This window comes from Ochotona curzoniae, unplaced genomic scaffold (genome assembly GCF_017591425.1).
Source record: "Ochotona curzoniae isolate NIBS_2020 unplaced genomic scaffold, NIBS_Ocur_1.0 contig_430, whole genome shotgun sequence".
Taxonomy (NCBI): Eukaryota; Metazoa; Chordata; class Mammalia; order Lagomorpha; family Ochotonidae; genus Ochotona; species Ochotona curzoniae.
Genome location: NW_024466219.1, coordinates 1,029,397 through 1,043,608, shown reverse-complemented (window position 1 = coordinate 1,043,608; position 14,212 = coordinate 1,029,397). Strand labels below are relative to the sequence as shown.

The window sequence follows — 14,212 nt, the reverse complement described above, 5'->3', positions numbered from 1 at the left end:
GGGTCCCTGGGGGCCGTGTCTACTGCAGTCAGAGCCCCCTGTGCCAGCTGCACTGCCTCCGCCGTGCCTTCCCGTGTGAGTGTCCCCTCTGCTGGTGGGCCTTGGAGCAGCCACAGCAGCAGGACTGCACTCCCATGGCGTGCTCCGGGGGCTCGTGTAGATGACACGCGCTGTGGGGGAACCACACTGCCCGGGAGACCTCTGCCCATCAGGCAGGCCATGAGCCAGGCGGACGGGTCTGGGTCTGGCTGACGCTCCACCCTGAGCTGCGCCTGGGTGAGACTGCCCACCCAGGGCCTGGTGTGTGTGGGCAGGGGCATGTGGACAGCTGAGGCCAGCCTCCTCAGTTTGCTGTATTTATGAAGACAAATGTAATATATATGGGGAAGGGGCCAGGCTGCCAGGGAGGTGTGGTATGGCCGGCAGCTGGGTTTCCCTCGTACGCTGGATTATTTATTTTACATGACTGAAGGGTGAGGCAGGCAAGTAGACATTGCTGCCGCTGCTGCCAGAGGCCCTGCACAAGGGAGACCCCACTGCTGGGCAGCTGCTGTCCCTGTAAGGAGTGTGGCTAAGTTGGCCAACCACGGTGTGCCCTCAGAGCCTTTCCCTGGAGATGGGTCCCCACCCCCGAACTCAAGGTCACATCAAACCAGGACAACATGGCCATGCTAACTCTGCCATTCGCCGCCTGGGCCGCCTCACAGCAGCCAAGGGGGACAGACGGGCACCTGAGTGTCACAACTTGCATCTGGCTGGAGCGTGCACGTGTGCGGCTCGGGGATGCTCCTGCGGGGGCGGGAGCTGGGCCTGGCTGTGGAGCAGCACAGTTCTGGGCCATTGAACGAGAGTGTTGCCTCCTCCCATCAGCTGGTCTGATGGGCCTAAGAATTCTCCCTCTCAGAGGTGCTGACCTTCCGCCAGCGTCCCGCAGAGGCCTGTCCCTCACCAGCCGGGCCCAGGGGTGGCTCTGGCCCTGTGCCACCTGCAAGTCGCGGGCAGCCCACCTCCCAACCCCTCCGGCATCCTCAGGCCAAGGCTATAAGCTTTGGCGGTGCCCCAAGCCTCCCTTGCCAGCCTGGCCCTACTCTGTGCTCATGAGGCTGCAGTGTGTCGGTGTCGTGGTGGGCAGGCTGCTGGCATGCCGAGCCCACCGTGCCTTGCTGAGCTGTGCAACATGGGAAGTGAACACTGGCCTGAGGGGGCTCTGTGAAGAATTAAAAGAAACTGGCTCGAAGCTGACTGGCAGCCAGGCACGCTGGTTCAGAGGGCTTCGTGTGGCGTGGCAGTGGGAAGCGACCCAGGCCACGAGGCCGCATGCACTTCTCATGCAGGATGCAGACTGTGGTCTCAGGAATGCCAGGCTGCTCGCTCTCCCCGGGAAGTTTCCAGGAATATGTCAGGTCTAAGAAGGTCCGCTGACCTGGGTGGTGCATGGCTTTGCACTTGATGGTGGGACCAGAGTCCTGCAGGGGGAGCCCTGACCCTAACCCCAGGAACCCTCACTGGCTCTCACTGAAGTGATCCGGGCACCGTGGCTCCCCCCCGCGTCCGGGCCAGCAGCTCCAGCTGCGTTTCCCACATAGTGCCACAGACCAGGGGCAGTACCTGCTGCTTTCCAGGCTGCCTATCGGCAGGAAGCTGGTCAGGCAACGCAGAACGCAGGCCCCCAGCACCGAGCCAAATGCCCTCTGCCCCCTGCGTCTTCTGAGACACTCCAACACAGGCGCCATCACAGACAGGAAGTGGACTTGTGGCAGTTCTGTGACGGCGGCCACAAAGAGGCAAAGTCTGAGGGGTCATGGCCAGGTGTGGGGAAGGGGTGGCTGCACACACTGGCCCAGGAGCCGAGGCAGTCTGCGGGTCAGACACATTGGCCTCCCATGTAGGCTGATTCAGTACACACCATCTCCGAGGGCCCAGGCCAGTGGAGAGCGTGGAGGCTGGGCCCAGGCCCTGGTCACTGCCGGAGTGGCTGGTCCAGCCCTGTCGCGCCCACGTGTCTTACCGCCCAGCAGTAAGAGGCAGACGCGAGTGAAGCCTTCTGCAGTAAAGTTTATTGCGCGCACAAAGATGAGGAAGAGGAAGGGGGGGCGGACCCCGGCAGTCTTTCTGCTCTTATGTGCTGACTGGCCCCGCCTCCGCCGATGATAGGTCGGCGTCATGATCACGCAGGGTCCTGGGCGACTGGATTCGTCAGTCCCCAGTGTTCACGTGCCGGCCACGCCGCAGCTCACTGCGCATGCGCTAGGCTACGTGACACGCACGAAGGTGTGGCTTCTCCGGCCGGCGCCATTTTAGGCACAGCATGTGGCCAGTGCATACAGATGCGGCTTGCAACATCTCTCCCCTTCTTACACAATAGAAAAAATAAGCTGGTATGGGCCTGTCTTAGGTTGTAGACTCAAGGCGCACGATCCGTCATAGGGAGGCTGCGTAGCTTGACGTAGTCCCTGTCTTAGACCGATAATTGTCTGGGTCTATCTTACCCGTCATGGGCTACAACCGCGGTGGTTGTAAAGAGCAATGTCTCGACAAGGCAGTTATAAGAGTGACTACCCTCTCGCGTGCAATGGATAAGTCCTGCGAGGTGCAAGGGCTAGTCGGGTGCATCATGCTCGAACTCAGTGCAATGCCATAATGGCCTGAGGTGCAGGAGCCATGATGTCCATGCTCTTAACTAAACCCGTTGAAGCATGCTCAACCATACCATGGGGGAGTCACCATACTGCATGGCTAGTAGGGCTTGATGTATTGCCACACGATCTCGCTGAGCGCGGTGTCTCAGATGACACAGGCAAAAAAGGCATAAGGCACAGCCTGCACACAAGAGCAGAATCAGCACAACCACTCCCACCCATTCCTTAATATGGGAAGTGATGTTCCAAATCCAAGTGGCCAGGGTTTCAGCAACAACAGGATCCACCCGTGTAGAATTAATCTGGACAATGGCAATTCTCAACTCCGACTGTAAAATATCAAATTCTCTCGTCCAATTTCCTAAAAGATAAGAAGAAAGCTGGCAAGAAAGATTAGCAGCCGTTGAAACATTTTGAAAAGGAATGGAAGTAACACATAAACCTTGACACTAAAATTCTCAGGAAATGCTTGAAAACAAAGCGTGTCCTGTAGGGGGAATAAAAAATTACTCACATTCTCCTTAATATCATCATAAGGGAGAAAAGGCAAATCCAAAGAAGAAAAAATCAAGGAAACACTCGGGCTGAGTGGGCGGACCGGTAAGGGTCGTGGAAAAACACTCAAAACTCCTCATCGTGGCTCAGCAATCACGGTCCTCACAAGCGCCATACAGACCATTAGTTGCACCATCAGCTGTGTTTGCACTGGGCGGGGCACCATTGTCCTGTGGGATTGTAGGAGGAGTTTCTGATTGCGGGGTTGCATGAATCTTCCCCAAGTCAGATCCTCGTGCAAGCGCTCCAGCGGTTGCAGGAAACGTCAGAAGGCGGTGATGGACAGGAACGAGTCAATCGAGCTGGAACCCAAACCGGAACTGGGGCGTCCTGTGGAAACACACAAATGGCTCCTCGAGCCTGCCTAATAACTGGGTCTGGGCCCTTCCATTTGGACTCCAGAACATCCTTCCACTTGACCCAAGATTGCTCTTGCGCCGTGTTAAGGGAATGACGATCTGCAGCACTAAGGCCTTGCTCATCCAGCTGTAAAAAATTGATGGTGAAGAGAGCCAGGGCTAGGGTGGCCCGAGGGCTCTGACTGGCGAGGCCAAGCGATTCCCAGGTGGTTTTTTGTTTTTGTAACAATTCCTTAATAGAGCGATGAGCACGTTCGATTATCCCCTGACCTTGTGGATTATAAGGGATGCCAGTCACTAATTTGACACTCATTTTCTGCATTACACGTGCCACAAAATCAGCAAAGGGCTCATCCGGCTCCTGTTTAACCTGTGTGATGCCCAATTTCTCTTGCCCTTTAAGTGAAAGGGCCTTCCATGCCTTTATAGCTGCAGTAGAAATTTGGGTATATACTGGCCATGGATATCTATCCAAAAGCTCCTGCCATAATCCCTTCCAATTTAGATATGATCCCATATTAGGGAGAACAGCCTTCACCACAAATTGCCAATCAGAGGGAGTCATATTCATTCCCCCCATACGTTCTAACAGGGACAAAGTGTAATTGGCATGAAGACCATATTGCTTTACAGACATGGCCAATTCTCGCACTAATGCTGCATCTACCTGTCTGTAAACTCTTTCCCTTTCTTCTTCTAAGACGGGGAACATATTTTGAAGTTCCCGGCGTGTGGCTGGATCGATGAAGGAGGAGCCGGCACCACAACTCATGGGCGGGGCAGATGGCTTCACAGCAGGAGGAGCCATTAGTGTAATGGCTCCAGAGCCCTGAGGCCATGGGCCGAGCGTGGCCGGCGCAGTAGCACCGCCATTCTCTTTCTTCTCCTTTTCTGATCCTCCTCTGATCTCCTGCGGGTGTTTGCGTTCTAAGCGCCTATGCCGCCTATCCCGCTTGTACCCTTCCTCCGCGTCGGACGTCTCCGAACTTGATGAGGAAGATACTGCTTTCAATTTCACCTCTATTTTTTGCTTCAAACCGGTTCTCCTCTCCCGCTCTGTTTCTGAGAGACTATCCTGGGCAGACTGAAGGGCTTTGTCACTCTCTCTGACCGCTCCCTTACGGAGGGCATAAACCCTCTGCAAAAATTTCACCAGAGAGAACCGTGCGCCCATGTCTATAACCAGAAGCGGTGGTTCCTATACCTCCGATCCCTGCCCCGGGGGGCCGTGGCCTGCAGACCCTGCCGGGCGTCTGTGGTTCCCGGGACAACTGACCCCGCTGTCCCCTGCAACTATGCCCCTCAGCTTTGCCTGCTCTCAGGTTTGGCATGGAGACAAGTGAACGAACACCAGCCAGGCTCTCCAGGGCCGAGCCTGTGGGCGCCTGTCTGCAGCCTGTCAGCGGGCGCCACCACGTGACCGTGCCCGCGGATCGGTGTGCAGGCTGACCAGGGCCTCTGCTCAGGGCGGAATACACTGACCTGTCACAGCTCCTTCCTCGCGTCTCCCCTGCTCTCTGCAGCCCGTACGCCAGCCCCTACAGCCGTTTCTCGCCAGTTCTGCTGCCTGGGCACCTGGGGAAGAAGCCAACGCTTCCAGGACAGGGAATGTGGTGCCCTTCCCCTGTGCCCGCTGACTGGGGTGCCCACTGTACCCTCGCTGGGCCAGAAGGCATCACCCTGCCATACAACTGGAACCAAACACTTGGAAATACAGCCTGGAGATGCCTGTATCTCCTTAGAGTGCCCAGAGGGGGGATCCCTCACAGCCTCCGGCCACGGGGCACCCTGGGGAGACAGTGTAAGGAGCCGGGTGCCCGCCAGCCCCATGGCAGATCTGGGTTCAGCTCCAGGCTCCTGGCAGACCTGGGTTCCCGCCAGCCCCATGGCAGACCTGGGTTCAGCTCTAGGCTCTGGCTTTGACCCAGCCCGTGTGGACACGCAGAGGGGCCACTTTTTTGTTTTTTTAAGATTTATTAAGGCCTGGTACTATGGCTCATTCTTCCCTTAGAAATGCTGGGATCCCGTACGGGCGCTGGTTCGTGTCCCAGCTGCTCCACTGTCCATCCAGCTCCCTGCTTGTGGCCTGGGAAGGCAGCAGAGGACGGCCCAAGCCGGGCCCTGGCACCTGCGTGGGAGACCCGGAAGAAGCTCCTGCTTCAGATTGGCTGAGCTTTGGCTGTGAGTAGTGAACCAACAGGTGGAAGATCTTTCTCTCTCCCTCTCTCTGTAGATCTGCCTTTCCAAAAAAAAGAAAAAAAAAATTGAAGAAAATAAATCATAAAAAAAAATCAAAAGATGTATTTTTTTCTTTGTTGGAAAGGCAGATTTACAGAGAGAAGGAAAGACAGAGATAAAGGTATTCTACTCTCGGTTCACTCCCCAAGTGGCTACAATGGCTGGAGCTGAGCTGATCCGAAGCCAGGAGCCTCTTCCAGGTCTCCCACATGGGTGCAGGGTCCCAAGGCTTTGGGCCATCCTCGACTGCTTTCCCAGGCCACAGGCAGGGAGCTGGATGGGAAGTGGGGCCGCTGGGACATGAACTGTTGCCCGCAGGTGCACTGCTCCTCCCTAACCCCCCAAATGTTTTAAAGGAAGCTGTTAACTTACTGAGCTGGATGGGTGCTAAGGCAGGATGGCGGCCCAGCCTGAGCCTTGTGGCAGGTCGAGCACAGGAGCCAGGCCCATCCACTGAGTGTGAGCAGGAGCCCCAGGCCAGGCTCCCAGCAACAATGAGGGGAGGGCCTGCTCTTCCAGAATGCCCCTGACCAGCTGCCTACGACCCTCCTCCCACACACAAACACCTCCGCCCCCAGTGCTGTGTGCGCCCACTCCTGCTACGGGACGCCTGCTGGGCCTGCCTGGGATTCCTCCAAGTCAGGCGGTGGCTTGGGTTTGCTCAGCAGCCTGGGCAAACAGCAGAAACCAGACTCCTGAACGCTACACAGGAGCATGGGGCCAGTGGGAGAGCAGGGGGCCAGGCCAGGATGCAGCTCTCAGCCAGCCTGGGATGACCCCACAGCCCAGCAGGGTGTCACCCTCAGGATCTCCTGAAACCCCAAGCCCATGGCCCTGGGGCTCCTGCAGCGCATGCCCACGGCTGGTTTGTAGTTTACCCATTCAGGTGACGGGCGACACGGTTCGGGCCCCTCCGTACCCTGCCTTCGGCCAGGAAGGGGAGCGCAGGTGTGGGGCTGCTTGACGGACCTGGCTATCACCACCTTGACAGCCATCAGCAACATATGGATTTGCTCTCCATCCTGCGTCAGTCCAGCAACGGGGGCATGGCCGGAGGCCAGGGGAGACCAGGCCACACTGGCCCAAGCCGGCCCAAGCTGGCCCAAGCCGGCCCATGGGCAGATCCTTGCCCCCGTGACCTCCCAGGCCTGCAAGCTGCACAGTCCAGGCCGTGAGGAAAATGAGCTGTGTTACCACCTGTTTCACACACTCTAACCTCATGCCCTTTAATTTTTGGAATAAAAACTGGCTTCTGGGGAATTTTCCTGAAAAAGAACATTCCGAAAGTGCTTCTCCTGTACATCCAAGCCCGGCTCTGGCAGGGGCAGGACCACCCTGCAACAGTGCGGGGGCAGGGTCCTGGGGGTCACACACAGGCCAGGGGCAGCAGCTGGGCTGCCCGGTGGGCTGTCGTGGCCGCCAGGGTCCTGGCAGGGCAGCAGCATGAGGTGTGAACAGGTCCTTTGGGGCAAGGGTCTCCACAGGGGGTCTTAACTGCAGTGCTTGATCAACAAAGTCCCCCTGCCCCCAAAGCCGGGCCTGGTGTCCCCCAGCCCAGCACCCTGCACTCACAGGAGTCCTGAGGGGCCTTCGGCTGGGGCCTTGGTCCGTCCCTGTCATGCAGTGGCCCAGTGCGTGTACACACACAGTTGTTCACCTGGCCCATGTCCACGCGGGCTCCAGAGCGATGCTTGGGGTCCTGGTCTCCTATGACACTCGACGTGGGCCTCATGTGGACATGTCCGCCACGGGCCTCACAGGGTGACCTTGCTGTGTCTGCTGCCCCAGCAGCCCCGTTTGGCTGTCCTGGGCAGCGTGAGGCTGGGCCGGCTGCGCGGTGGCACCTGCTCATCCACGGTGTTCTTCTTGCGCAGCATGAAGTCGAAGTTCACTTGGGTGTTCATGGCGTAGAAGACGTTGGCAGAGTCAGGGATCACGAGCTCTGCAAGCCCAGGAGATGGGGCAGTGAGGGGCACGGGGTGTCGCTCATGCCTGGCTGTGCCCTCCGGGAGGCAGCTAGGCCTGGGCACCGCCCACACCTGGCCCATGACCTCCAGGAGGCAGCTAGGCCTGGGCACCGCCCACACCTGGCCTGTGCCCTCCGGGAGGCAGCCTGCACGGGGCAGCGCCCATGCCCGGCCTTGGCCTGTGCCCTCCAGGAGGCAGCCAGTGTGGGGCAGCGCCCGGCTTCCACCCAGAACCTCCAGGCAACCTAAGCCAGATGACAGCCCAGCCAGGTGCTCACGGGTCCCTTCTCTGCTCTGATAATCAAGCCCTGCCCACACACGTGTGACGACCTGGTCCACCTGCATGGGCTGCACCCCTGCCCACCTCTGTCCTCGGAGATAAGCTGCACGAGCTCGTAGTCCTCGGCCGGCTCCGAGCCCAGGTTGTGCTTCAGCATGGCTCTCTCGATCACCGTGGGTGTCTTATCCTGGCTCGTCAGCTGTGGAGACAGAGTGGCCCGTGAGAAGGCCGCTGGCCTCTCTGCCGCAGCCTGGCCCGGAAGGGCCTCCTCGCTCTGTCTTAAGCAGCCCGGCCAAGGAGCCGGGTGTGGGGCACAGCTGCTGCTTCCCACCCGGCCGACCATGTCGGGCCCAGTCCCCGGTGTCCACTTGCGGCCCAGCTCTCTGTACATCTGGCCCGAGCAGCAGGGAATGGGCCCAGAGCTCAGGCCCTGCTGCCCATGTGGGAACTCAGCTAGGGCCCTGGCCAGCCAGACTGATGTGGCATTTGGGGGTGAGGAAGGATGGTCCCTGAATGCCCAGAACTGCGCAGCCGCACCCTCTGGAGCAGCAGATAGAGTGCTGGCATGCCGCACGTGGATGCCATCGCGGTACAACTGTGCCCGTGCATGCTGGCTCTGTCCTCAGATACACTGACGTGCTACGGGTCTGACTCACAACATCCACGGCAAACCTTCAACCCAGGGCCGTGTTCAAAGCGAGGCTCTGTGCACAGAGACCCCAGGCCAGAGCCCACAGCCTGTCCTGGGACGTGGGCTCCAGCCACCCAGCACGGCCTCACACCATTCCAAGGCAGAGCCACACGACTAGGGCCCAGCAACTCACTTCAGTGGTGGGGCCCCAACCACACCCCCAGGAGTCCTCCAGCACAGCGGAATGAGTGTCTGGTGTGAGGGTAGGACTCAGCAGCTCTAAGAACATGAACACCTGTTGCCTTAATCCAGGGCCGAAAGCCCCGGAGCTCTCACACTAGCTCATTCCTCCAGTGCCCCAGTAACTGTGGCCACGTCGGGTCAGGGCCAGGACCTGCCACTCCATCCAGCACCCATGAAGGGGACCACAACCCAAGAACCTGAGCCAGTTTCTCCCCAACCCATCCCAGGGCCTGCACCAGCAAGAAGCAGGAGTCAGGGGCTGCAGCTGGGGGTGACCCACCCCAAGGTGGGCAACTCAACCAGGGGCCAAGGCCAGCTCCAGGCCGAGTGATCTGTAAGACCATGATAGGGCAGAGTTGATGCACACACACCCACGAGTAACACATCCAGGCCCTGCTGACACACATACACACACCCCAGTAGCACACACAGGCCCTGCTCTAACACACACACACACACACACACACACACACACACACACACACACACACACACACACAATCCAGGCCCTGCTCTCTCTCTCACACACAGACCCTGCTCTCTCTCTATCTCTCATACACACACAGGCCCTGCTGAAACACACACACACACACACACACACACACACACACACACACACACCCCTCCAGGCCCTGCTCTCTCTCTCACACACACATGTATACGCACACACACACCAGTAGCACACACAGGTCCTGCTCTCTCTCTCTCTCCCTCTCTCACACCCCAGGCCCTGCTCTCTCTCTCTCTCTCTCTCTCACACACACACACACACTCCAGGCCCTGCTCTCTCTCTCCCTCTCTCACTCCCCAGACCCAGTTCTCTCTCTCTCTCTCTCTCTCTCTCACACACACTCCCCAGGCCCTGCTCTCTCTCTCCCTCTCTCACACCCCAGGCCCTGCTCTTAACTGCAGTGCTTGATCAACAAAGTCCCCCTGCCCCCAAAGCCGGGCCTGGTGTCCCCCAGCCCAGCACCCTGCACTCACAGGAGTCCTGAGGGGCCTCTCTCACACACAGACAGGGTGTGGCCTACCATGATGCTCTTGTACATGTTGCCATTGCCATCCTCCACGCTGACACGAATGATACAGCTGTCCTCCTGCTGCTGGTTGTAAACAGGTGGCAGCCCCGTGCAGGTCATGGACGTGGCCGAGACGGAGCGCTGGTGGGCTCGAGGGTTGCTGCTGGAGGACGTAGGCGAGGACAGGGGGTTGGCTGAAGGAGAGATCCCTGAGGAGTTGGTGTCCATGAAGTGGACAGAGGAACATGAAGATGACTGGGACAGCTGCAAAAGGGACACGTGCAGGCGCGTCAGAGGGCAGAGGGCAGAGGGCCCCCGGGGCGGGCCGTGCCCAGCCACCCCCGCTACCGCCACAGCCCCATGCACTGTGGAGGCATGCGCCAGGGTGACCAGCAGAGGGCTGCTCTGGAGGTAGGCCGCCCAAGAGCAGCAGGGCCCTGGGACAGCCTTGGGACAGCCCTGGCGGCAGGTGCTCAGGGGCTGGCCTCACGCTCCGGCCTACGTCCTCAGGAGCGCTTGAGACAAGGGACACTGGTGCTGCAGAGTGCTGCAAAGTCTCCCTGTGCCACACAGCTCCAACCCCGGCGGCCAGGAGCTGTGCACTGGTGAGCATCCGCCTCTCCCACATTTGTGAAGGGGTAGTTTGGGGGGACAGGGACGGGAAGCACACCTCCCACGCCCCTACCCCACAGTGCTGCAAGCACGTCAGTTTCATCAGGGGAGCCAAGGCCTCCCCAGACCACCACCCTGATCACGGGAAATGTCCTGCAGGGACTTCCTGTTTCGCTCTCCTTCCCCATGGGATATGGCTCCGGGCTACACGGCTGCTGCCTCAAGGGCTTGGCCTCCAGAGGGCAGCAGCTCAGTGTGATGGCTGCCAGCACGTTGGTAGCACAACAGCCTGTATGGATGGCATCAGCCGAGACGACTCCTCTTCCTTCCTTGGCTAGACTCCACAATTCTGCCAACCTTCATACCCGGGTGTGCAGACTGCCTGGGAAAGGCAGCCCCGGATAAACCATGTGTGTCCCCCACTCTCAGAAACTGAGGCGGGATGGAGGCGGCTGTGTGGAGGCCACCATCGAGGGAAGGATCCCGGCGGGGCAGTATGCGGGGCAGCCCCCAGCACAAGACCCATGCAGTGCTGAGCCCCAGCTCCCCAGCTGGGACAAGCAAGCTCAGTGCTCACGCAGAAAGCAAGGGGCAGTGTGGTGAGGGACGGATGAGAGCTGAGCAGGCGATGGCGCACACAGGGCGGGTGACCCGGGGCCCTGCAGGCCGGGGACATGAAGCTTCACATGGCCCCCACTTCTGCACCATGCTTCCCACTGAGGCTGGGGTCGCCACAGCTCAGAACCATATGGCACACACTGCTCAATCCCCATGCTGCCAGTCCTCTGGCGTTGGCAGCACTCAGCCCAGCATGGACAGTGCCAGGGCAGCATCCCCCGAAGCCACAGCCCAGAGATGAGACGCGAAGGTGTAGCCCTCAGCACACCCCTGGGATGTGCAAGGCCATGTGGACACAAGGCCATGTGGGCAGCCACTTGGGACAGTCGCCAATGCTTCGATGCTGCCCCTCCTGCCATGAGACCACACGAAGGGATACACAGGCCCTGCACAGAGCAGCATGAAGCCACGGGACTGTCTCACCACTCAGCCTCACCAGCCCAGCCACAGTGAGGGGCTGGCAGTGACCACAGAGCCAGGCTGGCCGAGGGAGCACACAGCAAGACACAGCCAATCAGGAGCAGAAGGCTCTGGTCCAGGCAGAGCAAGGGCGGGCAGGACCCAGCTGACCAAGACAGGGCAGGAGCAGGGGTGGGCAGGACCCAGCAGACCAAGGCATGGCAGGGGCAGGACCCAGATGACCAAGACAGGGCAGGGGCAAGAGGAACACCCAGCTTGCCTGATGCTGGGAAGCAGCCATGCTATGTGGAGCCTTCTCTCTCCTCCCTCCTTCCCTTCTGCTCAGACATGGCTGACTGCCCCCACCCACCCCCATGGCCTCTGCCATGGGAGCCTTGTGATGGGCTGCAGGGCCCTTGTACACCTGAGTCCACCTCACAGCACTCTGCTGGCACACTAAGCCAGCCAGCACAGGCTCAGCCCAAGCAGCCAGCTCCCTGACACCCTAGAGACAACAGGGGCTGCCAGAAGCTCTAGTCACGCAGGCAGCTTGCGTGTGGGCAGCTCAGAGGGCTGGTGGGAGAGCGACCCGACCTCAGCTGGTGGGGAGCCTTCAGCAGAACTGAACCTCCAAGGCCACAGGCACAGGCTCCCTGCTGGGTCCCTGCTTCTCCAAGGAGGGCTCCCAGTCTGACCCCCAGACGGCAGTGATGTGCCAGCAGGCACGCCCCTCGGGGCTTGCAGAGGGCAGGCTGTGGCGTGCGTACCTTCTGAGGCTCACCAGGCGTGCCCACGGGAGTGAGGGGGCCCTCCTCAGCCTCTGAGGGGTTCGACTCGCATGAGGACACACTGCTGGAGTCCATGCTCTCTCCGGAGCTGCCGCTGGCTGCCGACTTGAGCTGCTCCTTGGTGGGAGAGCTTCCAGGGGCGACATCCAGCCCCAGAAAGAGCCTGTGGAGGACATGGGACCTGGCTGGCAAGCTGCGACACCCAGAGGACAGAGGGCGGACCCGGGGCTAAGGAGCCTGGCAGCTTAGGATAGATCCTTGTCGGGCCCTGCTCGGGGCCCACCATCGTCACTGCAGGAACACATCTGCTGAGAAAGCCCAACCAAGGAGCCAGCATCTGACCTGGCTGCCCCAGAACGCGTCTGCGGGCCTACCACCTCCGACCACAGCCCTGCTCCTCCCTGGGCACCAGCATGGATGGGACCAGGCCGAGGCAGACAGCCAGGGCCGCCTCAGACACCTGCTCCCAGGCCAGTCTGTCTCCCACCTGTGCACACCAGGGTGGTAGCAACAGGTGGGCCGGCGCTGAGAAGCAGGGAGCCTGCCACCCCCAGGGATGCAGAGCTGGGCTCCTGGCGGTGGTCTAGCCCAGCCTGGATCACTGTGGGCACTGGGACCTGAAGCAGATATGTAAGGTCTCTAGCTCCTCATAGTACAAATACACGGAAATAAATCCCGTGTTCATTATAACACACACACACACACACACACACACACACACGCACGCACACACACTTCTGCTCCCAATACTCTGCCAAAGCCTTGGGGACGGAGCCCTGTTGTGCAAAGTGAGCTGGCAAGATGGCCGGAAACCCCTCCCCCATGCTGACAGCCCCTCAGGCCCTCGCCCCTCCCCCATGCTGACAGCCCCTCAGGCCCACGCCCCTCCCCCATGCTGACAGCCCCCTCAGGCCCACGCCCCTCCCCCATGGTGACAGCCCCCTCAGGCCCACGCCCCTCCCCCATGCTGACAGCCCCCTCAGGCCCACGCCCCTCCCCCATGCTGACAGCCCCTCAGGCCCACGCCCCTCCCCCATGCTGACAGCCCCTTAGGCCCACGTCCTGACCTCACCCCCAGCCTGACACTCACAGACTCAGCCTCTTCACCATGCTCTTCCGTGGCTTGGGCGAGGTGGCGCTGGCCTCGGGGGCTGCTTCAACCTCACAGGAGAGCGCATAGCTGCAGACAGGAGGTGCTCATTGTGAGGAGTGATTTGAAAGTCATCACGGAGACTGATGCCCTGCACCTGCGCCATTTCTTCTTCCTCACAGCTCACGGAATTCGCGCCAATCCAGCCACCCACCAATCAGATGTAACCTGGCATTCCACCTGAGAACCCCACCCCCAATCTCCCAGCCCCTTCCCCAACCCTGCCCACTCACCAGTCATCCCCAGGCATTCACCTGCAGGCACCAATCCCCTGAGGCCTGCCCTCAAACCCCCACAATCCCCGCCCCCCCTTGCACCTTCCAGGCCTACCTGCATAAAAGGCCCCAGGTGTTTCCTTCTGCCCCTTTTTCTCCTCCTGACCTCCACTACCTCCACCTTGTTCCTGCCCCTCTGGAATAAACTTCCTAAGATACTTCGTTGCGTCTGGTGTTTTAAGAACCAGGTTTCGAGAATTAGCTGCGCGTAAAGTATCTTAATATATCTTAATATCGTATGACCTAAAACTAGAACTCTTACATTCTTTTAAATAACTAACACTCATGAGGCCCCAGCTCCACCCTGTGCCTGAAGGCCAACTCAGAAGTCCAAGGGCAGACTAAGCTGGCTCCACCTACTCCTGGTGTGGAGACCCATGCACAGGCCCTCAGGCCACAGGTGCCACCTGACTTGCCCTCAGAGGGGTTATAACGCTGT

The 14,212-nt window shown here is 59.8% G+C and overlaps 1 protein-coding gene across 1 annotated transcript in view; it reads right to left on the bottom strand.

The window, feature by feature from the left end:
• Positions 1–7,215: 7,215 nt before the first annotated feature.
• The window catches only part of RGL1 (ral guanine nucleotide dissociation stimulator like 1), a 138,399-nt gene continuing 131,402 nt past the window's right edge, over positions 7,216–14,212 (bottom strand). The window contains exons 16-20 of the mRNA XM_040985360.1: positions 13,439–13,528; positions 12,328–12,511; positions 9,944–10,195; positions 8,123–8,237; positions 7,216–7,733 (exon numbers count right to left, since the gene is read on the bottom strand). Of these exons, the coding sequence (XP_040841294.1) occupies positions 7,546–7,733; positions 8,123–8,237; positions 9,944–10,195; positions 12,328–12,511; positions 13,439–13,528 (829 nt within the window). The 3' untranslated portion in view covers positions 7,216–7,545. The remainder of the gene's footprint in view (positions 7,734–8,122; positions 8,238–9,943; positions 10,196–12,327; positions 12,512–13,438; positions 13,529–14,212) is intronic.